Source organism: Gobius niger (genome assembly GCF_951799975.1).
Source record: "Gobius niger genome assembly, chromosome: 10".
Classification (NCBI taxonomy): Eukaryota; Metazoa; Chordata; class Actinopteri; order Gobiiformes; family Gobiidae; genus Gobius; species Gobius niger.
Window position 1 is genome coordinate 21,321,478 of NC_136861.1, and position 20,941 is coordinate 21,342,418.

General features: G+C 38.9%; 4 protein-coding genes across 4 annotated transcripts; 1 reads left to right on the plus strand and 3 right to left on the minus strand.

Annotated features, from left to right (window-relative positions):
• Positions 1 to 1,096: 1,096 nt before the first annotated feature.
• Positions 1,097 to 2,413, minus strand: LOC306968566 (inward rectifier potassium channel 2-like; the record flags this gene model as incomplete). Its single annotated transcript, XM_079563983.1, has 1 exon — positions 1,097 to 2,413. Exon 1 carries the CDS (start codon positions 2,396 to 2,398, stop codon positions 1,097 to 1,099), a length of 1,302 nt encoding a protein of 433 aa, XP_079420109.1. The 5' UTR covers positions 2,399 to 2,413.
• Positions 2,414 to 5,599: 3,186 nt separating this feature from the next.
• LOC306968567 (inward rectifier potassium channel 16-like) lies at positions 5,600 to 6,727 on the minus strand (the record flags this gene model as incomplete). Its single annotated transcript, XM_079563984.1, has 1 exon — positions 5,600 to 6,727. The coding sequence occupies one exon, from the start codon at positions 6,725 to 6,727 to the stop codon at positions 5,600 to 5,602; it is 1,128 nt and encodes a 375-aa protein (XP_079420110.1).
• Positions 6,728 to 11,429: 4,702 nt separating this feature from the next.
• LOC306969221 (5-hydroxytryptamine receptor 3A-like) lies at positions 11,430 to 15,627 on the plus strand (the record flags this gene model as incomplete). The annotated part of the gene is made up of 9 exons (XM_079564820.1): positions 11,430 to 11,478; positions 11,713 to 11,849; positions 12,089 to 12,133; positions 12,220 to 12,326; positions 12,402 to 12,571; positions 13,227 to 13,342; positions 13,506 to 13,716; positions 15,018 to 15,164; positions 15,614 to 15,627. 9 exons carry the CDS (start codon positions 11,430 to 11,432, stop codon positions 15,625 to 15,627), a joined length of 996 nt encoding a protein of 331 aa, XP_079420946.1.
• Positions 15,628 to 17,170: 1,543 nt separating this feature from the next.
• LOC306969256 (Golgi apparatus membrane protein TVP23 homolog B) lies at positions 17,171 to 19,830 on the minus strand. Its single transcript, XM_079564858.1, has 7 exons — positions 19,750 to 19,830; positions 19,512 to 19,576; positions 19,131 to 19,275; positions 18,969 to 19,058; positions 17,710 to 17,835; positions 17,496 to 17,624; positions 17,171 to 17,424 (listed from the first exon to the last, which is right to left on the minus strand). Exons 1-7 carry the CDS (start codon positions 19,759 to 19,761, stop codon positions 17,392 to 17,394), a joined length of 600 nt encoding a protein of 199 aa, XP_079420984.1. The 5' UTR covers positions 19,762 to 19,830; the 3' UTR covers positions 17,171 to 17,391.
• Positions 19,831 to 20,941: the final 1,111 nt, after the last annotated feature.

The window sequence follows — 20,941 nt, forward strand, 5'->3', positions numbered from 1 at the left end:
ATTACCATCTTGTATAACAACTAACATTTGGCTTTGGGTAGAAAAATAAGCAGAAAAGTGCAACTAAACCTCATGAAAACACTTCAATAGTCTCATGCTTGTCTAGAACTACGAAAACATTATAGGCTGAATCTGCATATTACTTAAATAAAGAAATAACACCCTTTGGCTCCTAAAGATTTAGTCGTCTACAAATACAATATGTAACTTAGCAGCATTTATCATTCACATAACATTCACTTGTTTTTCAGCTCTTGTCCCATGAAACTGTATTGCACATGGAGACAGCGACAGTACTGCATGCATGATCTGCTTCTTATTGCTTGTTCCTGTGACATCTAATGACGTGTGTGCTTAGTCAAAAGACAGAGCTCCTAAGTGCCACATTTTGTCTCCTGGGGCAGAGGCGTTTGTTAAGGCGCACATAGAAAGAGATGCTATACTTAGACACGAGGTTAGCTTGAGCACCATGTTGTGCATGTCATCTGTGTCTCTATTGTACAGCATCACGCTATAAAGCCAAACCTTACCACAGAGATAAGTTAAGAGACCAGCTCATTAACACTGTAACAGGGTGGCTTAACAGGTAGCAATACCCACAGCTAATATTCAGTAGAATCTCTAAAATGATGTTATCAGCTTTAATTAGCTTGTGAGGAGCCTAAATAAATAAATAAAAACAAATTGACATTGCACCCACTGGAACTTAAATAGCTTTATAAATAGTGGGTAAATCTAATTTCATATTGTTCAATTGTTTATGCAACTCAAAGGTGGTCAATAGAATGTTGTTGTAAGCATATCTGAACCTTTTTTAGGCACATATCAAAACAAATGTAAATGAATATTTGGTTTAATTGATTTGTATTTCAAATACCATTTGCACTATAGGTAAATGATGATAAGGAAGCACATATTGTTAAGGTATCAAAATTTAATTTATTTTTGGGTGTTTAATAAAGTGAACCTAAATGTCTAAGTAAAGCACGGGACTAATATAATCCTACTGTTATTACGGGCTCTGAAGACCCACAGTGTTATGTGCATATTCAAATCCCAAACATCTGTATCAACATGATCAAAGCCTTGTCTCTCGTCATATTTCTGATTCTGCAGTCAAAGGCCTTTCTTCTAATGTTAGAGAGTCCAGATTGGGATCACAGTCTGACACCATGTTTGTATCATTGAGAGGTTCCATGGCCCTCATGTCTTTGTCTTCGTCCTCCTCAAACTCTTCCTCCATCTCCACTTTCTCCAGTGCCACCTCATTCTCATAACAGAAGGAGTTTCTGGAACTAGAATTGGACTTCCTCTCAGCTAGCTCCCTGGCACTGCAGTGGGGAGTGCTGGGAACCTCATACGTGTTGTCAAAGCGGGAGTAGTCCACTTTGTAATAGTTTTTTTCTTCAAAAAGCACAGGCTCAAAGCGATGACCCCAGAGGATCTCACTGGCCACATAGGAGCTGCGACACTGAGTGGTCATGGCTGTTGCCTCAACCATGCCCTCCAAAATCACAACAATCTCAAACTCTGAAGTCTCCAGCTCCTGTTTGTTCATCTCATAGAAGGGGCTGTCCTCATCAATCTCATGCACAATGGTGATAGGAGACACCAGGAAGATGCGGTCAACGCCACTGTCAAAGCCGACGTCAATGTCCACCTGGTCTAGAGGGATGAACTCGCCCTCCACTGTAGTGCGGGACTTTAGCAGCTGTGCACGGACATGAGCCTCAACCAGGTGGCTTTTCCTCAGGTTCCCCACACGCCACATGAGGCACAGTTTGCCATCTCTCATGGCCACAGTGGCATAGTGGCTAAACACCAGTGTCTCGTTCCGCTTTTTTGGTTTGGCCATTTTGGCCATGACAGCACCAATGATGAAAGCATCAATGATGCAGCCCACGATACTTTGGAAGACAACCATAAACACAGCAATGGGACACTCCTCTGTTACGTAGCGATAGCCATAGCCGATGGTGGTTTGGGTCTCCACTGAGAACAAGAAGGCAGCTGTGAAGCTGTCAACATTAGAAACACATATTTGAGTTGTGTTCTCCAAGTCACCGTATGTATATGCCACTAGCCAAAAAACAAAACCAAAAAACAACCATGACATCAGGAAAGAGAGGCAGAAGAGGAGGAGCATCCATCGCCAGCGAATGTCGACACAGGTGGTGAAGATATCAGCCATGTAGCGCTGGCCTTTCTCGCGCATGTTGATGAACTGCACATTGCAGTGGCCATCTTTACTGACAAAGCGACTCTGCCTTTGGTGCTCTGTATGCACCTTGTTCATGTTTCCATTTCCATAGCCATTTGGGACGACAATGGTGGCCAGCTTCATAGCGTCCTCCTCATTGGACACAACGCTGTAGCGGTGGCTTCGCACACTCCCCATTCCTTCGGCCTGGGAGGGCTCAGCCAGCTCTGCTTTGGAAAACAGTCTGAGTTTTTGGTAGAATCGTTGGAGAAACAGTTTTGAATGATCCAGGGACCAACTTCAGTAGAAAGGTTTTTATCAGGACTACCCTGATGGGTGCAGGGGTCGTAGGCCGAAGGACTTGGAGATGGTCACTCCTCTTTAATGGCTGATTTGGACCTCATCAGTGAAGTGTGCTGTGGAGATTACACAGAGAAAAAGTTTTAACATAATTAGGTGGAAGAAGAGCAGTGATCAGTGCGGGCGAGTGCGTGGTTACCTGCTTTTTAAATAATGCATATACACTCAGGTTTACGCCACTGTCCTGACACTGCGTTGACACTTCCACACATGGCCACGTACAGTGTGGAGTACAATTACGACAACAAAAAGAATCTGTTATGCAAGCCTGATCAGGTGTATATCAAGCATTTTTACCTTCTCAGATTTCTGACAAAGTGAGAGATTACTGTATGTCTACCTTAATGTAAGTACTAACTATTGCAATCTTGGTCTATGGAGAGCTGAGTCACATTGCGGCTCAAGTTCACAAACAGTGAGCAACAGGATCTAAGGCGACACAATATACTGTACCTAACAGCGTTTGGCAGTGTGCTTCACATGCTCCTGCACTGATGAATACTTGATAATTTTGTGTTTTTGTTGTCTTTAAAGCAATCTGTAAATATGTTTTTCAATACTTCAATGTGCATTACATTTACTAACTACAACTCAATAAAAAAATCTATTACTTAAAGATGACAAATAAGGCCGGATTTGCCTCAATGCTATCCATACCTAATATATCCAAATATCCCGTGTTGATGAATAAATTAAATACTACTTAAATAGGCACATTGATCATATTTTTATACACTTTAATTAATTAATCAATTATCAATGTATTTATTTTTTGCAACTTGCAAATCTTGAAATCATTTTGAAGTTTCCTCTCATATGGCTAAAATCTGACTGTAAGGCTTGTGATGATTGTGTTTAGCAGGTATTATGTGACTGTCCCTCTCAGTCCACAAACAATAACTTGGCGGTTGCACAAATATATTTTTCAGCCCTAGACAATTAGACAGCTTCATGCCCATAAAGAGACTGTTTTTTCTGCCCCCATCATTAGTAGCTGCAGGTTTGCTCAGGGTAGCGTCCGCAACTTGTGATTGTTTGTTTTGCATGTGTTCTCCATTTGAGCCTCAGCAGCTGAGGCAGATGGAAACTGGTTACATAAAGCTGCTCCATTTGTTATTACATTAATCAATACCAAAAGCCAAAAAGCCCATCATTATGTAGATGGGTATTTGTTTGACATTATTTTTTATTTTATTTTTTATCTTCTTTGCCAGATTCTAAGATATTCAGCCTATTGTGAATATGAACATTATTATTATTATTAATAATAATAATAATAATAATAATAATAATAATAATAATAATAATAATAATAATAATAATAATAAAAATAATAATATTAACGTTAAGAAAAACAGCTCCATTTCCATTACGTTTCATAGCCACTAGTCATCGCCACTAGATTTATTTTGATTATGTTTTTTTAACAGCTACTTTTAGTGGAGAACACACACTGACCTATGTAAAAGCGAGTACCCACCTCTTCATAATGTCCAAATCCTCTGCGTTTTGTTCAAATATAATCCGCGAAGCATCTTTACGCGCGTGATGATGATCTCTCTTGTTGCCGCAGCTGCCGCTCTTTCACTTTGTTCACGGAAGTTCGCGCCGGGCGGAGTGAATGGTGCCATCACCCTCCCCACTACTGACTTTTGGGGTCTTGCATCGGCACTCTTTTAAAAACACGTGCATTTCTGCCAACCCCTTCGACGCAGCTCTGGCCAATAGCGAGCTGCAGCGCGTGTCCGCTGTTTTAATAAAGCGCTCAATGAAAACAACTTTCCTAAACTTCACCGGCTGAAAAACGAAGCGGAAAATAAGCGTTCTAATAATAGCATATCCTATTTCTGCTTTTAATGAATGCAAGAGCCAAAGAGCCAATTTATGCACAATTCTTCTGTAACTTCATTGTCCTCACATTTCACTGCTTTTAGTCTTGGAAACCACTGGTGTTGTTATGAGCAAAAGTTTTGACACAAGATGGAGCTGTAGAGCGACTGAGCTGGAAAGGCATTGCATTTCTATTTGTGTGTGTGTATGACCGATGAAAACATCTGATCTGTACTCGCAGTGTAAATGTAATTAATTCACGATCATGTTTACTGGGGCTATTTGTCACACGGGGTAATTTGTCCCATTGCTTTTTTATAGCCACACTAAAGGGCGCTGTACGCTGGTATTCATCTTCTCTTCCAATAATAATTGTCTCATTTGGACTGAAGACACGAGGACAGGACACATTTGAATTGTTTTAATGCCGTCTCCCAAACTTTAATGTCTGGGTTATTTCTGTAATGAGAGCTTTCCTTTGGTTAGTGCCATAAACAAATGACACTGATCTGAAAGACAGAGATGTTAGCTTCGATTTGAGCCGTTTTAGAGCTAAAGTAAAGTGAACACTCGGGATTATTTGTCACAAAAACTGAGGGGTTATTTGTCACATGGGGTATAATATGGTGGGACATTTTTTTTTCTTTTGTGTCAAGTATGTTTTTGTGATCACTTTATTTTAACATTAGCTTTTATGGAGGCCGTAGGTTTGGGTCATTTTAGTGAATTTGTACATTTTACGCCTCATAGAGCATGGAGCGTTAGGCTATGTGGCAGCATATATAAAACATATTTTGTCCTCTTATCTCAAAAAAGCAAAAAAGTTACAAAGGTTTATCAAATTTCAAGTTAACATTAAAAAAAAATCCATTAAAAACAATAGTGACAACCAACCCCCACGCCTTGTGACAACTTGCCCCGCATATGGGACACATTGTCATAGTCGATTGTGTTGTGTTTGACGATTAATGACTATTTATCACAATATGATAGGACAAAGAGAGCGAGGTCTACTTCAAGTCAAGGGTTCAAGCTTTCATTTAATGCAGGTCTGATGATGAGCAGCAAACTCTAGAAAAAAAAGTGTGACGAATAGCCCCGGTCTCCCCGACATAAACTTAAAGGGAAAAAAAAAATCAGAATCAAATTTTATTAAAGCAATATTTACACATATTTGCTGTAACAATTCAGCAACACAAAATATCTTAACTACAGGAATGTTTGCTGCATAACTTCCTCAACAACATCTGGACTGGTTGAAGATGTTTTAAGATGCTGTGGTTGGTTGTTGTTTAGTGAGTTCCTCCCTCTGTCATACTCCTCTGCGCTCATCATAGGCACCGGGACCCACGTGGTCTCGTTGAACAGTGCGTAATCCACTTTGTAGTGCTTCTTCCCGAGTTTGAGCATTTCCCGGAACTTTTGTGCCCAGCGGATGTCTGAAGGGGTGTATGACGTCCTTTTTTGATGGAGCATGCCGGTGGAGTCGCCGGTGTAGGTGAAACAAACCACTAATTCAAACGTTTCCACCTGAAGATCACCTGGACTCAGATTATAAAGTGGACTATTCTCGTCGATTTTGTGAATGATGGTGGCTGGGGTGGCCAGGACAACTTCTCTTTCCTCCACCTCAACGTTCTGGTACACCATTCTTACAGACCCCTCCAGTGGTTGTTTCACATGTCGTACCAGCTGCGCTTTAACAACGCCCTCTAAAATGTGATTTCCTCTGAAGTCTCCAAGCCGCCATGACAGACAGAGCACCCCATTCCTTTGGTTAACCACTGCACAGCTGCTGAACCCCACAGTCTGAGCCCTCTTGCGCGCTGATGCCATTTTTGTAATCACTATGCCGATGATAATAGTGTCCAAAAGGCAGCTGAACACATCCTGTATCGTGACCACTATGATCGCCCCCATGCAGTTCTCAGACATGCCTCTGAAGCCGAAGCCGATTGTGGCCTGGGTCTCCATTGAGAACAAAAAGGCGGAGGTAAATCCACGCACGTTGTAGATACACAAATCGTCATCGTGTTTGAGAGCGTCTCCGTTCACATGAGCGATGAGCCAATAGCAGAGCCCGAAGAACATCCAGGACAGGATGTAGGACAAGGAGAACATGAGGAACATCACACTCCAGCGGCACTCGACCAACGTGGTGAAAATGTCGGTCAGATACGGACACCAGGCCCCGCGAGATGTCTGGAAGTCCACGGGGAACCGACCATCCTTCTGCATGTAGCGCAGAGGCTTCTTCTTGTGTCTGTATAAGCTCAGGTGGTGCACAGTGGTGTGGGATGTCTCAATGACCACCGATTCTTCTCTGAGTAGCTGCATCTTCCCTACAGAAACACAAAGACGAACATCATGCATGCAGATGGAAGGCAACATGATTTCATATACACTGCCTGACCTAAAAATAAAAGTCGCCTGGATGTAACAAACTGTTATGATCTGGGGGTTGCTGCGGTTGGTCAGGTCTACGATCAGCAGCACTATGTTCCCAAAGAATGAGATCATCAGTTGACGACCTGAACATCCTGAGTGACCAGGTTATTTCAATGGATTAAGAATCTTTGGGATGTGCAGGAGAAGTCTTAGAGCAGTGGTCAAATCCTCCCATCACCAATACATCATCAATCTTGGTGAATTTGTCTTTCTTTCTTTTTTACACACAATGCCACAGTAAATGCATGCTGTAATCAAAGCTAAAGGCAGTCCAACGTATTTATTAAAGCGTGTGGCGACTATTTTTTGGGGTCACAAATCAATGCAGCAACAGCCTGAGTGGAACATAGACAACTATCAGAAATATGTGAACTGGCTTTGTGTCCCTCAGAGAAGCAGCTCTGCTTGCGTTTGCTCTTCATGGCCTGGCACTAAAGTACATATCTCTGAAATGTTAGTGCCATATTAATTTCTAAGAACCTCAGAGACGACTGAAATAAATCTTCAAGATGTGTTCCTGCAATCTCTCTGACAATCTTCAAATTGAGTCTGTTCTATTTAGGTCTACATAATAATAACTGAAAGGATTTATTCGCTTTTAATTTAGTTTTACTTCATGAAGCTATTATGTATGTTTTCTGGATTTTTCTGTCCTTTTTCTGTGTAGTGTTAAACACTTTTAACACATCCTTCTTGTTCTGGAAAGCTTTTTAAATTACTTGTGCACAAACTATTCTCTTCCAGTAAATTCGGCTTGCCTTATTTTATCTCAAGCGTTATTTAAGTCTCGCTTGAATCCAAATCAGCTGCTCTTTGAACTCTATAAAACAAAAGGTGTAAACTGTTCTGCTAAGTCTCAACTGTTAAATCTTTTAATTCCTTTTTGCTCTTGCGCGCCAAGTCAAATGTCATTTTTGTGAATGCATAATATGCCAATATAACTGAACATAGTATGTCCTATTTGGGTTTAATGTGGTACAAAAGTAAAGCAACTGAGGCAGCTGTTCCTGGTGAGGTCTATTATGGTTAATTAGGCACAAGGCTAACCTCGTGATGCAGATATTAATCTCTTTTATCCTTTGTGCGGCTAATAATTATCCACTAACAGCCTTCACCCCCAAGTGTTACCGCTAATGTCAAACTTTGCCCACGTGTCGAGCTTTTTCTAACACACAAAAAAACGTAACTATCATGTTCAAGACAATAACTTTTTACAAGATCAATATACCAAACTTCTTATTGGCAACATCGAATTAAAGACTTTGAGTTTTGTAACAGATGTGAATCACGTACCATTTTACGACCGATTGGTGTTTCATGAACAACTTTTTATTGTCTTTTATTTCCTTTGCAGACACCATGTTCTTCAATGTTTTCACACTGGTGTTGGGTGAACAGTAACTTGCCACTGTATGTCAACTAAAATCTTCATGTATTTATGCACCGTCATGCAGTTCCTTTGGAAGTAACATGGATCCCATTTTTAAACACAAGTGCCTCAGCAAACACAGTATTACACCATCTTGCTTTCTTCTTGGTTTGGATATTTAAATTTTTTTGATATATTAAGAAGATGCTCAATGACATAACAAAACAAATGAGGCGACTTGATCCATCTAAAAAGGTACTGCATTCATTTTTATATCACCTTTATGAGCAGCCTTGTATACTTTTAACTTTATATAAGTTTGAATATGCTTAATCATTGTGTACTTGTTGACAGATTTTAGTATAAAGAGAGAGAGATTAGTACACTGCAGTCAGAATCACATCATGCCAATAAGCACATGTAAAAGTAAAGCACTTTTTAAATCTAATTAGTGTGACATCTATCTCCCAGTATATGTGACTCACCTGTTGCGTTGACTGAGATTGAGTTTGAGTCCGGTATCACCAAATTCCATTCGTTTTGTCCCCCCTCTCCTCTTGTTCTGTTTTTCAGTAAAGTTTGAAGAGGAGACGATTGCGCTGAGCTGAGAGCAGACCTGCTTGGTTCTGAGGCAAATTCCCAGTCTGGTCTGATGTCATTCACTTCCCTTTGAGGCCTTATTGGACTATCAGCAGGAATTTATGACCCGTGGAATATTCGAAGGTCCCTTGGGTCAAAAACACCATTTCAGTTAGGTGCTGATTTGTCATTAGGATCAAGCCTTTATTGACCGCCTACTATTTACCGTTATATTACGCAATTCCCTCAGTGTGTTTGTGAGATAAGTGTTTTTTTTTATCACTTGCAACAAAGTGATATTCTTGCCCCCTTTGATCTCAGCTGTCTGCACAGATATGAAGCACTTTTATTGGTGTAATAATGCAGTCTCGGGACAGCTTCAGTAAGGCCAGTGCAATAACAAAACAACTTACAACAATAGAATTCAACTTCTTGATTCATCATCTATTATTTTCTTCAAAGATGTTCTGCGCGTGAGATAAGGGCATTCCTTTGTGAGATAACACAGCAGGAAGTTCAACTCGTTTCATCTGTGAAAGTGGTACACAGCGTCAAAATGAAACGCATTATGGCACTGTCCATAAACGGTGAGTACAGTTATTGATTGATCGATTGATTTTACACAATGTGACATACAGTGCAATAACAGCGGTTATGGAGCATTTTCAAGGTCTTTCTTACTTAGAATTGATTGTATTGTTGTGTTGGTGTTGCACTGGAGAGGTAATTATGAGGTCGTCTGTGAATGTGTCTGTGTGTGTTTAGGAACTGCTTGTATTAAGGCAGCTAGAGGCGAAAGGCTAAAGGTCATTTAGTGGTGAGCTGGGAAGAAGTAGGTTTATGAGGTAGGTGACTTCAACTGCAGCAAATGTGTTCGATCCCCGGCCTGGACGGGGCCTTTCAGTGTGGAGTTTGCATGTCCTCCCCGTTTCTGTGTAAGTTTCCTCCTGATGCACTAGTGAGTAAGTTGGCTGGTGGGCTTTTTCCCCTCTGTCATCAGACATGAACAAAAAAAGACCCAATAACTCTGTGTCTAACTCATGGACGTAATAACCTGTTCCAGCCATTTGCACTATGTGGTATGTCCACACTCATATCTGCTGCTAACAATGCATCTGCACATTCACGCTGTTATTCTGTGTCAAATTCTTGTTGTCTTTCTAAATAAAATATTTTATTTTATGGCATATGAAATCTATCTCCTCAGACCTGGGACGTTTCCGGAACAAGCACATTTTTGGGGTTAATAATCGAAAGAAGTGGAATTTTTTTCTGTTTTTTGTTTTTTATATGAAGAATTTAGCAATTTTTTGTAAACAAAAAATCGGTCTTGATTATCAAAAAATCGCGCCCGATTATTATTAATGTTTTATCAGTTGATTTTTGTTTGTTTGTAGTGTATTGTCACTCCCCATAGGGAAATTTGTCCTCTGCATTTAACCCATCCTTTGATGCCACTGGGCGACGGCAGCCCGAGGGACCCACCTGCTGATGTAGGACAAGGCTGATGGTCAGAATCACCTGGCAGGAGGATTCACCTATTATACATGTTTTTTGTGATAAACTGGAGTACCCGGAGGAAACCTACAGGGAGAACATGCAAACTCCATACAGAACGGCCCAGTCCAGGAGGGAATCAAACCCAGGACCTGCTGTGAAGCATGCGCGCTATCCGCTGCACTACCGTGCTACCTTGTTGTCAAAGTTCCAGTCTCAAACACTTTCATTAGATTACATTAAAATTGTATTTGTTTATGATAAAAGTCCATTTGGTCGTTCCAATCAAAAAAGTCAATCAGCCCATTCCACATTTTTCACATTTGCCGTATGACCAGAATTCCCCATTTTATTCTCATGGGAAATGTTGAAATCACATAATTCAGCACCTTGTGCGTTTATCTGAATGAGCTCAGACTTATCTAGAGAATCATCCAGAGAAGTATGAGAAGTATGGAATCAAAAGTTGTTTTGATTATATGGATGATTTTTATAACAGGATGTTTAAAAAAAAAAGTATCATAAATTGTATCATTGTTGTAAAAGCCATATAAAGGTGTACAGTATATGTAAGCTAAAGTCCACAGTGTCGACTTGTGAAAGCTACAAGGTGCATATGTGCAAAGCAAGAACTACTCTACCCGTGACTTTGCAAAATAAATGTCCAAGTTTGAGTGTAATTTTGAAACATGGCTTTAATATGTGCATTCCTGTTACACGACAGGAAAATCCATTCATGCACTGATCCAGCTGATAAAACAGACACACCTATAAAGCTTCATGTCAGTTCGTGACAGCAGTGGCGCCTTTACACTTAATTCTCACTAACCCATTGTCAAGTCATGTGTTCTCAGCCACTCTGCGTATACAATACAAGTTGCACACACAATGGTTCCAATAAGTCAGGTATAGCGTCCCAGTGTTTGCACAAAATCATACATGTTGAACATTAATTAAACATTCACTTGTGTTTTCACAGCAATTATGATCCAATATATTTAGTTGTTGTGAGTAATGTGAGAATCAGAGTAGGTTAACGTCACTGAGCCTGGTCTTTTTAAACATGAGTGCAACTTGAATACCACACAAAAACAGAGATGGTAGAGAGTAAAGACGTTTCTCAGTGAAGAGAAGGATCCTGCAGTCATGAATTTGGACATTTGGAACATCCTCCTGGTTTTGCTTCTCATGAGAGGTAACTTTCCTCTTTGGCTCTTAAATGAGGTGAAACGTAACTGTCCTATAAAAGGGAACTAGACATATTCTAACCAAAATGAGATTACAGAAATTAAACAGTCGTATTTAGCAGCAGCAGTGGTACTACTGCGTCCAACCTCTGTTTATACTTAAAAAACAATTCACTGCCAATTTCTTTTACCCAGACACAAATTTTTGCTCCCACGCTATTCACTTTGAGTTGTAATTTCAGGAGCTGAGAGTAACTGTACCACACGGAGATGTCTGGCTGAAAGTTTGATTAAGAAATCCCTATTGTCACAGCCACAGAGTGATTCCTGCTCCTTGGTCATTCAAATACCTGTTCTGGAATATCAAACTCTGGCAGTCGTGAGTATTTTTCAGAAAAATACCTGTATTTTCTATTAATCTTTTATGTTGTTGAAATGTTGTTATTTTTGTTTTAAATTACGGAATTTCTTTCAATAACAAATGTGAGAGTGTGTATTCTAGCACTGAAAAACATAACATTTTGCTATGTATTGTATTAATGTTTTGAGGTCTCTTTTTCCTTTGTTCCTTTTTCTTTTTTTTTTACCATGAATCTTAAGCACTCTTTATTTTTGCAGGACACAAAAAATCTCCGACTGCATAGCCGTTTGATGGCATCTTTAGTAAGGATTTGAATAATGATACAGAACTATATATACAGAGTGTACAAGATGAGTTTGTAGTTATATTTATCTTTTTGGAATCACAGGAATGGGTCGATCCCGAGTTGTCCTGGGACACATCTGAATACCAGTACGATGAGGTGTCTGTACCCGTCAAATATGTCTGGGTACCAGAGATTCATGTCACAAACGCGTAAGTGAGACACATTTACTTTAAACATTTACATTTACGCTCAGTATTTTCATGAAAACAATTCATTTCTTGTAGAATAACAGTCACGAAGGAGGCCAGCTCAAAGGACCTTGTTGTGTTAAGTAACGGCACATTGAGGCACAAGATCAGCATGAACGCTGAGGTCAACTGTGAAATCAACCTGTTCAACTACCCCTTTGCATATGACTCATGTCCAGTGGCTATCCACACCTGGTACAGTGATGGTCAGTGTGAAAAAGCAGCTTGACTCCTGATTCATTTAAAGCCATACTGCGTTAACCTGGTTGACCTTGTATTGCGCTTTACAAGCCTGTGTTGACAAGTTTCTCAAAGGGCTGCACTGTTGAGAGTGTCTTTGTGAGTGTAAGTGTCTTTGTGAGTGTGGGACAACGGATGCAAATAGCCCAAGGCTGCAATCTGGTGTGGTGTGTTTACATGCATGAGTCCCATGTATGTTCATTAACATGCACTGTCCTGACCACTCACACAGGCAAACGCAATCTCATTAAACCTGGTCTATTGTACATGTTTTTTAGTGGTCAAGAAACTGGAGTACCCGGAGGAAACGACGCAGACACGGGGCGAACATACAAACTGCACACAGCAAGGCCTAGTTAGCTGTATTTTGGTCATAATATTTACATTTGATACCCTGCATACCTGTGCATTGGTACCAAACATCAACATAAATTCAAGATTAGTTCTCAACTTCAGTTATTGATTAGTTGACATAGAGTTTGGATTTAACATTTTAAAAATTAAACATGTTTAAGTTTTAAGCTTTACAGTAATGTAATTGTTCTTATGACATAGCACCATGTCCTGGAATGTTCCGCAATGTGGCTTTAAATGACAAAATGTGTTTTCTTATGTTTCTAGAATGTGGCGGGATAATGAGAATTGGAAATGTGAATGCGAAAGATGGGGCACACGGAGACTGGAAAACAGAGAGTATTGAATATACTCTGACAGAAGAAAAACAAAATTATATATTAGTAAGTTTTCACAATAATTTTGGAGTTTTGTCACAAATTTGAGTTGGGCCATTACAACTTACACTTTTTTAGTAAATTCAGGTGCATTTCAGTAGCAGAATACTTTTTGCGCAGCTTTAGGTCACTATCGCTGATCGGGGTCACATTTTGTGTTCGTCTCCAGGTGGATCTAAGGATTCGACAGAACAACCCCTTTATCACCTTGATGCTGCCCAGTATCCTGATCATGTTGACTGATGTGGTGAGCTGTGCATTGCCACTAGGGGGCGGCGAACGCAACTCCTTCAAAGTCACACTGGTGCTCAGTTTTACCATGTTCCTGGTCATTTTGAATGAAGAGCTTCCCGGGGACAGCGAGTGCAGTCCAGTTATCAGTATGTGTAACCTCAATTCATATTTCGTGTTCTGCGCTGTTTTTTTTTTTTGTGTTTTTTTTTTTGAGATCTTGAAAATTAACCTTTATTTAGGTTTTATTGTACGAGTGCAACTGCAATCAAACTTCTGAAACCACCGTTTTTGCATATTGAGATATGTAGCCTACTTACCTGAGCTTGGACGAGTTGATAGTAGGCTACCTGTCTGGTCTTGCACTCAGTCGCGCAAAAAACACTAAAGGTGGGTGAAGTTCGAAGCGATGAAACTCTTCCATGTTTTTCCTATTTAAATACGGTTACGTGAGCATTACACGATCCAAGTAGCCTATAGTCACACAAAATTAAACATGTCGATTATCTAAGTGGATAAAAAGGGGTACTATTATAAGGCGTAATAATACCTTAGGAGTACTTCGACATTACTGCGCTAACATCGAAGTTCTCTTTAGGTCTTTTATAGAGCTCCACAGTACCACTACCACCCACTCCCGGTCACGTGTCGGGGTACAACACTAAAAAAATTCCATGTATTATTAGCATTGACTAATGCTAATATATATTATTAGCATTGACTAATGCTAATAATATATTTCGAAAAAGTCAACTTTTTCGAAATAGTTGACTTTTCGAAAAAGTTAAACATCACGGTGCCGGTTAATCAGCTATGTGCAAACTCACGGACATGAAACATACAAGGTAAAATTTAAGATTTGTGTAAAACGTTGTAAACTGCAAAATTATTTCTTTCTTTCTTGTAAAATACCCGCGCAAGTGTCGGTAGTTAGCACATAGCTGAGCCAGCGTTGTGCAATAAAACTCTTAATAATTGACTTTTTCGAAACGTCAATTCTAAAAATACATGGGATTTTGTGTCGGACCCCGACACGTGACCGGGAGTGGGTGGGACTGTGGAGCTCTATTTTGCCTTACAATACAGAACCCCTTTTTATCCACTTAGATGGTAATCGATATGTTTAATTTTGTGTGACTATATTTGGATCGTGTAGCTACTCACGTAACCGTATTTAAATAGGGAAAACGTGGAAGAATTTGGTCGCTTCTAACTTCACCCCCGTTTGAGAGGAGAGGCTATGCTAACAACATGTTCTGTGTTTTTGCGTGACTGAGCGCACGCGGAAAGCTTAGACAGGTACGCATCAACTCGTCTAAACTGGTAGGAACATATCTCAGTATGCAAAAAAGGTGGCCTATTCCTTAAAGTATAGCCTACGTCTTCCACCTCTAAAGCACAATAGTCAGCATTATGCATATAACATCTGTCCTTATTGGTTTCATTATAGGAGTCCACTTCTGTGTTTGTCTCGTCATCTTGGTGTTCAGCATGCTTGTGTCTATGGTTCTCACACGAGTGGCCAAGGAAGGCGGGATAATCTTCTGCTGCTGTTCTAAACGGGAATCAACAAACAGTAACATGGTTGACGATGGAGGTGAGGTTAACTGTTTATTTAATGTATTAATTTATTTATTTTTTATTGTCTTATAGGGGAAATAGTAACAAAAATTAAACAAGGATGCTCAAATATCAGAGGCAAACAATCAATCCAGCTAGATGTTTCTTGGCATTTCGGGATTTACCAAGTCCATTCTGCAGAGTCAAAGTTTGGAGGTCAAAATTGCTTAGCCCTGTAAATGTCAAGAAATGTCTAGCTGTGTTGATTTATCAAACTTATTTCTCATATTTAATTGAATCAGAAGTTGGGCAATGTTTGCACATTGCACACTTGGAACAATTTTGAACACCTGTGCACTGTTGAGAGTCACTGAATCCAGTCCCAAACCCTGGCTCTGGACCGGGACTTGGTGTGTTCCGAAATGTGAAGAAATGTCCAGCTGTTTTGCTTCATGGAACTCTGATTAATAACAATGTTTTTTTAAGACCGCGCTGCCTGAATGAAAGGTGAAATGTCTTGAAATAGTTTGTCCAGATGAACTGTTTTAAAACCAGTCGCTATGGAACCCTCCTGGATGACTGAGAGCCCTGACACTATTTCCTGGGATGTAGTATTAAAACTCACATTATTTTCTAATTGCATCCAGATACGGGACCAGACATCAGTGTTGTCCAGGCCGCACCTGCAGAAGAACACACTCGGATGCTCAGAAAAGTGGTCAGTTTACTGGAAGCTCAAGAGGCACAGGAAAAGGAAAGTGAAAAATACGCACAATTTGCAAATTCTATCGACAAAACCTTCTTCTGGATCTATTTACTTTGTGGCATAGCTTACTTTATTGGGGTGCTTTATGTCATGACAAACCAAAAATGCACTATTAACCATTTGGATTTCTGATAATAAAGGACTTTCACTGTATATTTCAAATTAAATTGGTTTGTAGTCTAAATGAAATGTGCGATATTTTACCTTTTAAAGGGGAAAAAACGTTCTGTAGCGTGACAGTTTGAGAAATGGCTTTTTGAATGCAAACGCTTAAGTTTTATCTTGCATATAAACATTATACAAATGCAACTGTGTGAATCTGTGTAATCAAATAATGATTATAAAAAAAATATATATATATATATATGTTGTATACCCCATATATAGTGTTTTTTTTTTTAAATCAAATGTAATGTATGTTTGTTATTGTACAAAACGTAAAAAATTAAATTTGACTTTGCTGTTGCACCACCAATCTTCCTTTGATTCCATGATGAACAGGGTGCGCCAAATTCCTAATGCAATCTGACATCCAAATGGGGATGAGTTTTTAATCACAAATGTCAGTTTTTACAATCACTGAAGGATAAAGTCAGGCCTTTGAGCACGCTGTACTTTTGGAACAATAGCGTGTTGCTACCACCTAGTGGAAACAGATTGTACTGCCACTTCTGTAATAGCCATGGCAATAATGTATCTATACTTTATACAGTTGCACAGAGTGAGGATAGATTCATACATACAAGCAAATGAAGAATAAACGTTCATTGTCTATAAACTACTAAGGAAAAAGCTTGACTCAAGTATTGACCAGAATAAAAATCCACTTGGTGCTTGGATGATCGCATCTTTGAACTCTCCAGACAGTACTGTGTCTTATACATCATTGGCTGTGTTCTCAACCAATCAGGCTGTTATAAATAATAATACCTGTTAATGTCATTTTTATGAGGGTTTCAAAGTGTCTATTCCCCAAAACAACTTGAAACATGACTTTAGATATTAAATAAAGCTTGGGATTAAATAGAGGTTGTTTTTACGGTGTATACTTTTGTCCCCACAAAGTCCTTGGTTGTCATTGTACACAAGATACCACTATTTTACTATTTAATCATTTTTTGTTTATTTTCTCACATTTTCTGCCTATTTGCACACCCTGAGTGTTTCTAAGAGCTGTATGTAAACAAGTAAATTTCTCCATTATGAGATCAATAAAGGCCATCTTATCTTATCATCTAAAGTTTCATTTGTGCCTCATTGTTGGATGTTTACCCCAGCATCCAATAGTTCTGCTAATTATAGTAAAGGTTACAATAAACAAAATCATATTGATCCACATATACAGTAGGTTTAGCATATTTCGCAGCATTTGGCGCTAGATACAGTGCATGTAACCATTAACCATTATCAAGTACATAATTCCACAATGTGTCTTATACAAGAAATCCTTCTAAAAGTCCGCTTTGTAGAAAAGGTTGATTGAAGATTGGTCCAAATTTCAGCTTTGCAGTTCATCAGTTTTCTTCATAGTCTTTGAAGAAAAACATGTTAACTCAGATACTACACCAGAGAACAACAAAGGACAATTATTAAAGTACAGACCTGCTTAAAAAGTTGAGCTCCCAGGTAGTTTTTTGCAACATCTTTCAAGGCCGAGTTCCCACCAACTTTACACCTTATGTAGCCGTACACATTGGCCCATTGTAAAACCAACCCCATTACTACTACAGCCTAGGGGGAGACAACAGACAAATTAAAAAGAGTCTCAGTGTCTTTTTATGTGGCTTCAACACAACAGATTTGCATTTGTACTGACAAGCCATTTAATTTGGAGCGAGATGACTGTGGTGAAGAAAAACAGGATCCAGAAGATGGGGCACACCATCAGACCAAGCCAGAAGATTCGAGATTCAGCCCCAGAAGTTGTGATTTGACTTTGTGTCTGCGAACAAATGTAAATGTTATTCTCCATCGTATATCCTTTTCTCCTTAATTTTTATAATACATGTCTTATAGGCCTGGGTTAGTTGATTAATTTCTATTTTAAATAACCATATATAACATGTTTGCGTTAATATACGGTTCTCAGTTGTCCAGGAATTATCCTAATAGACACTTGGAGAATAGATAGACTCCCATCCCTACCTAATAGACCTCTGTTGATAAGAAGAGCAGTTAGGTGTATTATGGCAGAATACAATGGATTTGGTAGTTCTGGAGATAGAAATGAATCGTCCTGATTTGAACTTAAACAATCCAACCCTGTCCATTATTTGACACAAAGAGCTTTAATAAAACTCTAGATAAATAGTAATGCTTTGGAACGAATGGCAATTCTGGCGGCTATCTTGTGACTGGGCCTTCTAACCCAGTGTAGTGTAATCAAATGGGAGACACTTATTTCCTCAATACTGTTTTTGTCTATTTTTAGTTATTTCATGATTCTTTGATAATTGTGACTGTCCTTATGTCATATCTGGAAGGAAAATAAAGCTGCAGGTTTTCAAATGTTATTTCAGTTGTATAGACTTTAGCTACATTTGTTCATGGATTTTCATCTGTCAAACACTTTAAATCATTCACTTCTGTTTATATCAAATATAACATGTGTTTTCTAGTTTTAAAAACGATATTTCTGTACTTTATAAAAACTACATGACCAATGGTTATCGAGCATGGGATTGTGATACAACGAATGCTAACCACCAGTATGCTAATCACTGAACCCTGGGAAAGAAATCCTGTCTGAGAGTTTGATTTAAGAGTAATACAAGCAATCACAAACAATGAGCAACAATGTTGAATCTATGACAATGTTGCTCCTGGTTTTGCATTGGTTAGCCTCGCCGGCCAGTTACAAGATGACTGCCACGTTTGCCATGTCAACAAGCGCTATGTCCTATCTAGAGTTTTATTAAATATCTTTGATTTAAAATCTCTACAATGGTCGTGATTGGTTACTATGGTAACCATATAATTATACTTCATTATACGTATAATAATGCTAAACTAATAATGCTAAACTCAACAGTCTAAATAAGCAACTTTGCCCAGCATATTATGATTATCACACACCTTTCTTGACTCAAATATCCATTGGCTGTTTCCATGTTCATCTATATGGTTCCACCACCGCAGGCCAACCAGCAATCTCCCAGACACATTCTATATTAAAAAAAAAAACATATTTGAATAAAATGTCATTATTGTACACATGCTTACTGAAAACATACTCACCTTGACAGTCCAGAAGTCACATGACAGGAGAAGGATGATAGCCACCATACAAACAATAAACCGGCTGCTGAACATTTCACACATTAAGTAAACTAAGATGGCACTCGTCCGGAAAAACAGATGGAAGAATGAGACCATGGGGTGCCTGATAAACAAACAAGGTTTTAGATTGGGGGTAAGGTGGGTGAAGTGTCTTGCCCAAGGACACAATGACAGTGTGCCTCTTCAGGAAGCGACAGACAGACAGACAGACAGACAGACAGACAGACAGACAGACAGACAGACAGACAGACAGACAGACAGACAGACAGACAGACAGACAGACAGACACTCATGTAAAGTGGGCTACTGTGTGATAAAACTACTTCGAGCACAGCATACTTAATCTTTGACTTTTTCGTTTTAGTGCCATCATCATCTTCACCAAAGAGTGGAGCCTCTGAGTCCTGAAAAATTCAAGAGATGATCACATTTGACTTGTGGCCGAGCAGCTAAAAGGCTTTTAAGGGTGGGGAGAACGCGAAGCATGTTCATAGCAATCCATAATATATAACTGAAGTGATATCTTCAACTCATTAGTTAGAGTACGCTAAAATCGTGAGATAAAAGAGTCGACTACCTGTCTCATCATTCTGACAGACGATACCTGTATTTCCGGGTGACGTGGTTGTAAACAAAGCGGTGTGTGGAGGACCCCGTAAAGGTGTCCCGGTATTTGCCTATAACTTTTTGTTTTTTTGTTTTTACATAACCAATAAAATGTCTAAATTCCTGCCTTAGCTCATTTTGTTTCCTTATTGTTGCGGTCCCTTGAAGATTATGCAATTGGCTACTAAAACAAACTAACCTAGTGTCTCTTCAGTCTTGCAGTAACGTAGTTGGGCAATCATAACACCGGTATTACAGCCAGAATGTGGTTTCGTGAGGGTGTGATCGTGTTTGTGTGGTAAAAACGGCACACGGAAGGTAATAATCTAAATGAAATAGGCAACGGGAGCCTATTTTTTTAAGACGAATTTAAATATGTAGCCTACTATTTGACCAGTGTTAATTTTGACAACATATTTAGTAGTCTTTTGACGAAAATGTAATCCAATTTTAGTCGATTTAGTTAAAAAAAAAAAAAAAAAAGCTTCAATTTTAGTCTAGTTTTCGTGTAAGTAAATTTAGTCGACTAAATATAACACAAATTTAGTCGACTTTGCATTTATAATATTCATTATAATCATATTTAATCTTGGTCCTCTGCTTCATGGAGCTGCTCCTTTGGCTTTTCCTTTGGCAGTGAATTTACACGATATGAGGCTCTTTCAGACTGTCAATAGTCTCTCCTTTTCATTTTTATTTAGTCTTATTTTAGTCAACTAAAATATCTGTACATTTTAGTCATAGTTTTAGTCTCATGAAAAACTTTTAATTTAGTTTTGGTCCATTTTAGTCACCAAAAATATAACTTTGACTAAAATTAAGACAAAATAATTGTCTTAATGCAATTTCTCCATCTGTGAGATCAATAAAGTGTCATCTTATCTTATCTTATCTTAAATAATTTAGTCGACGGAATTAACACTGTATTTGACTAAGCCAATATTAGGATCATGGATGAGTGGCTCTAAATTATTACACAATTACTGTACCCTACACATAATGTCTTAATGTTTGTTTTTATGTCACCACCTGAGAAATCCTTCATTTCAATTTCCGATTGCCTTTACAATGTTTATCTCAAGACGTGCAAATTCGACAAATGTGTTTCCTGAACGTTATGTTCAGTCTCATAAAGTGTAACAACGTCTTCCCGTCATTTTATT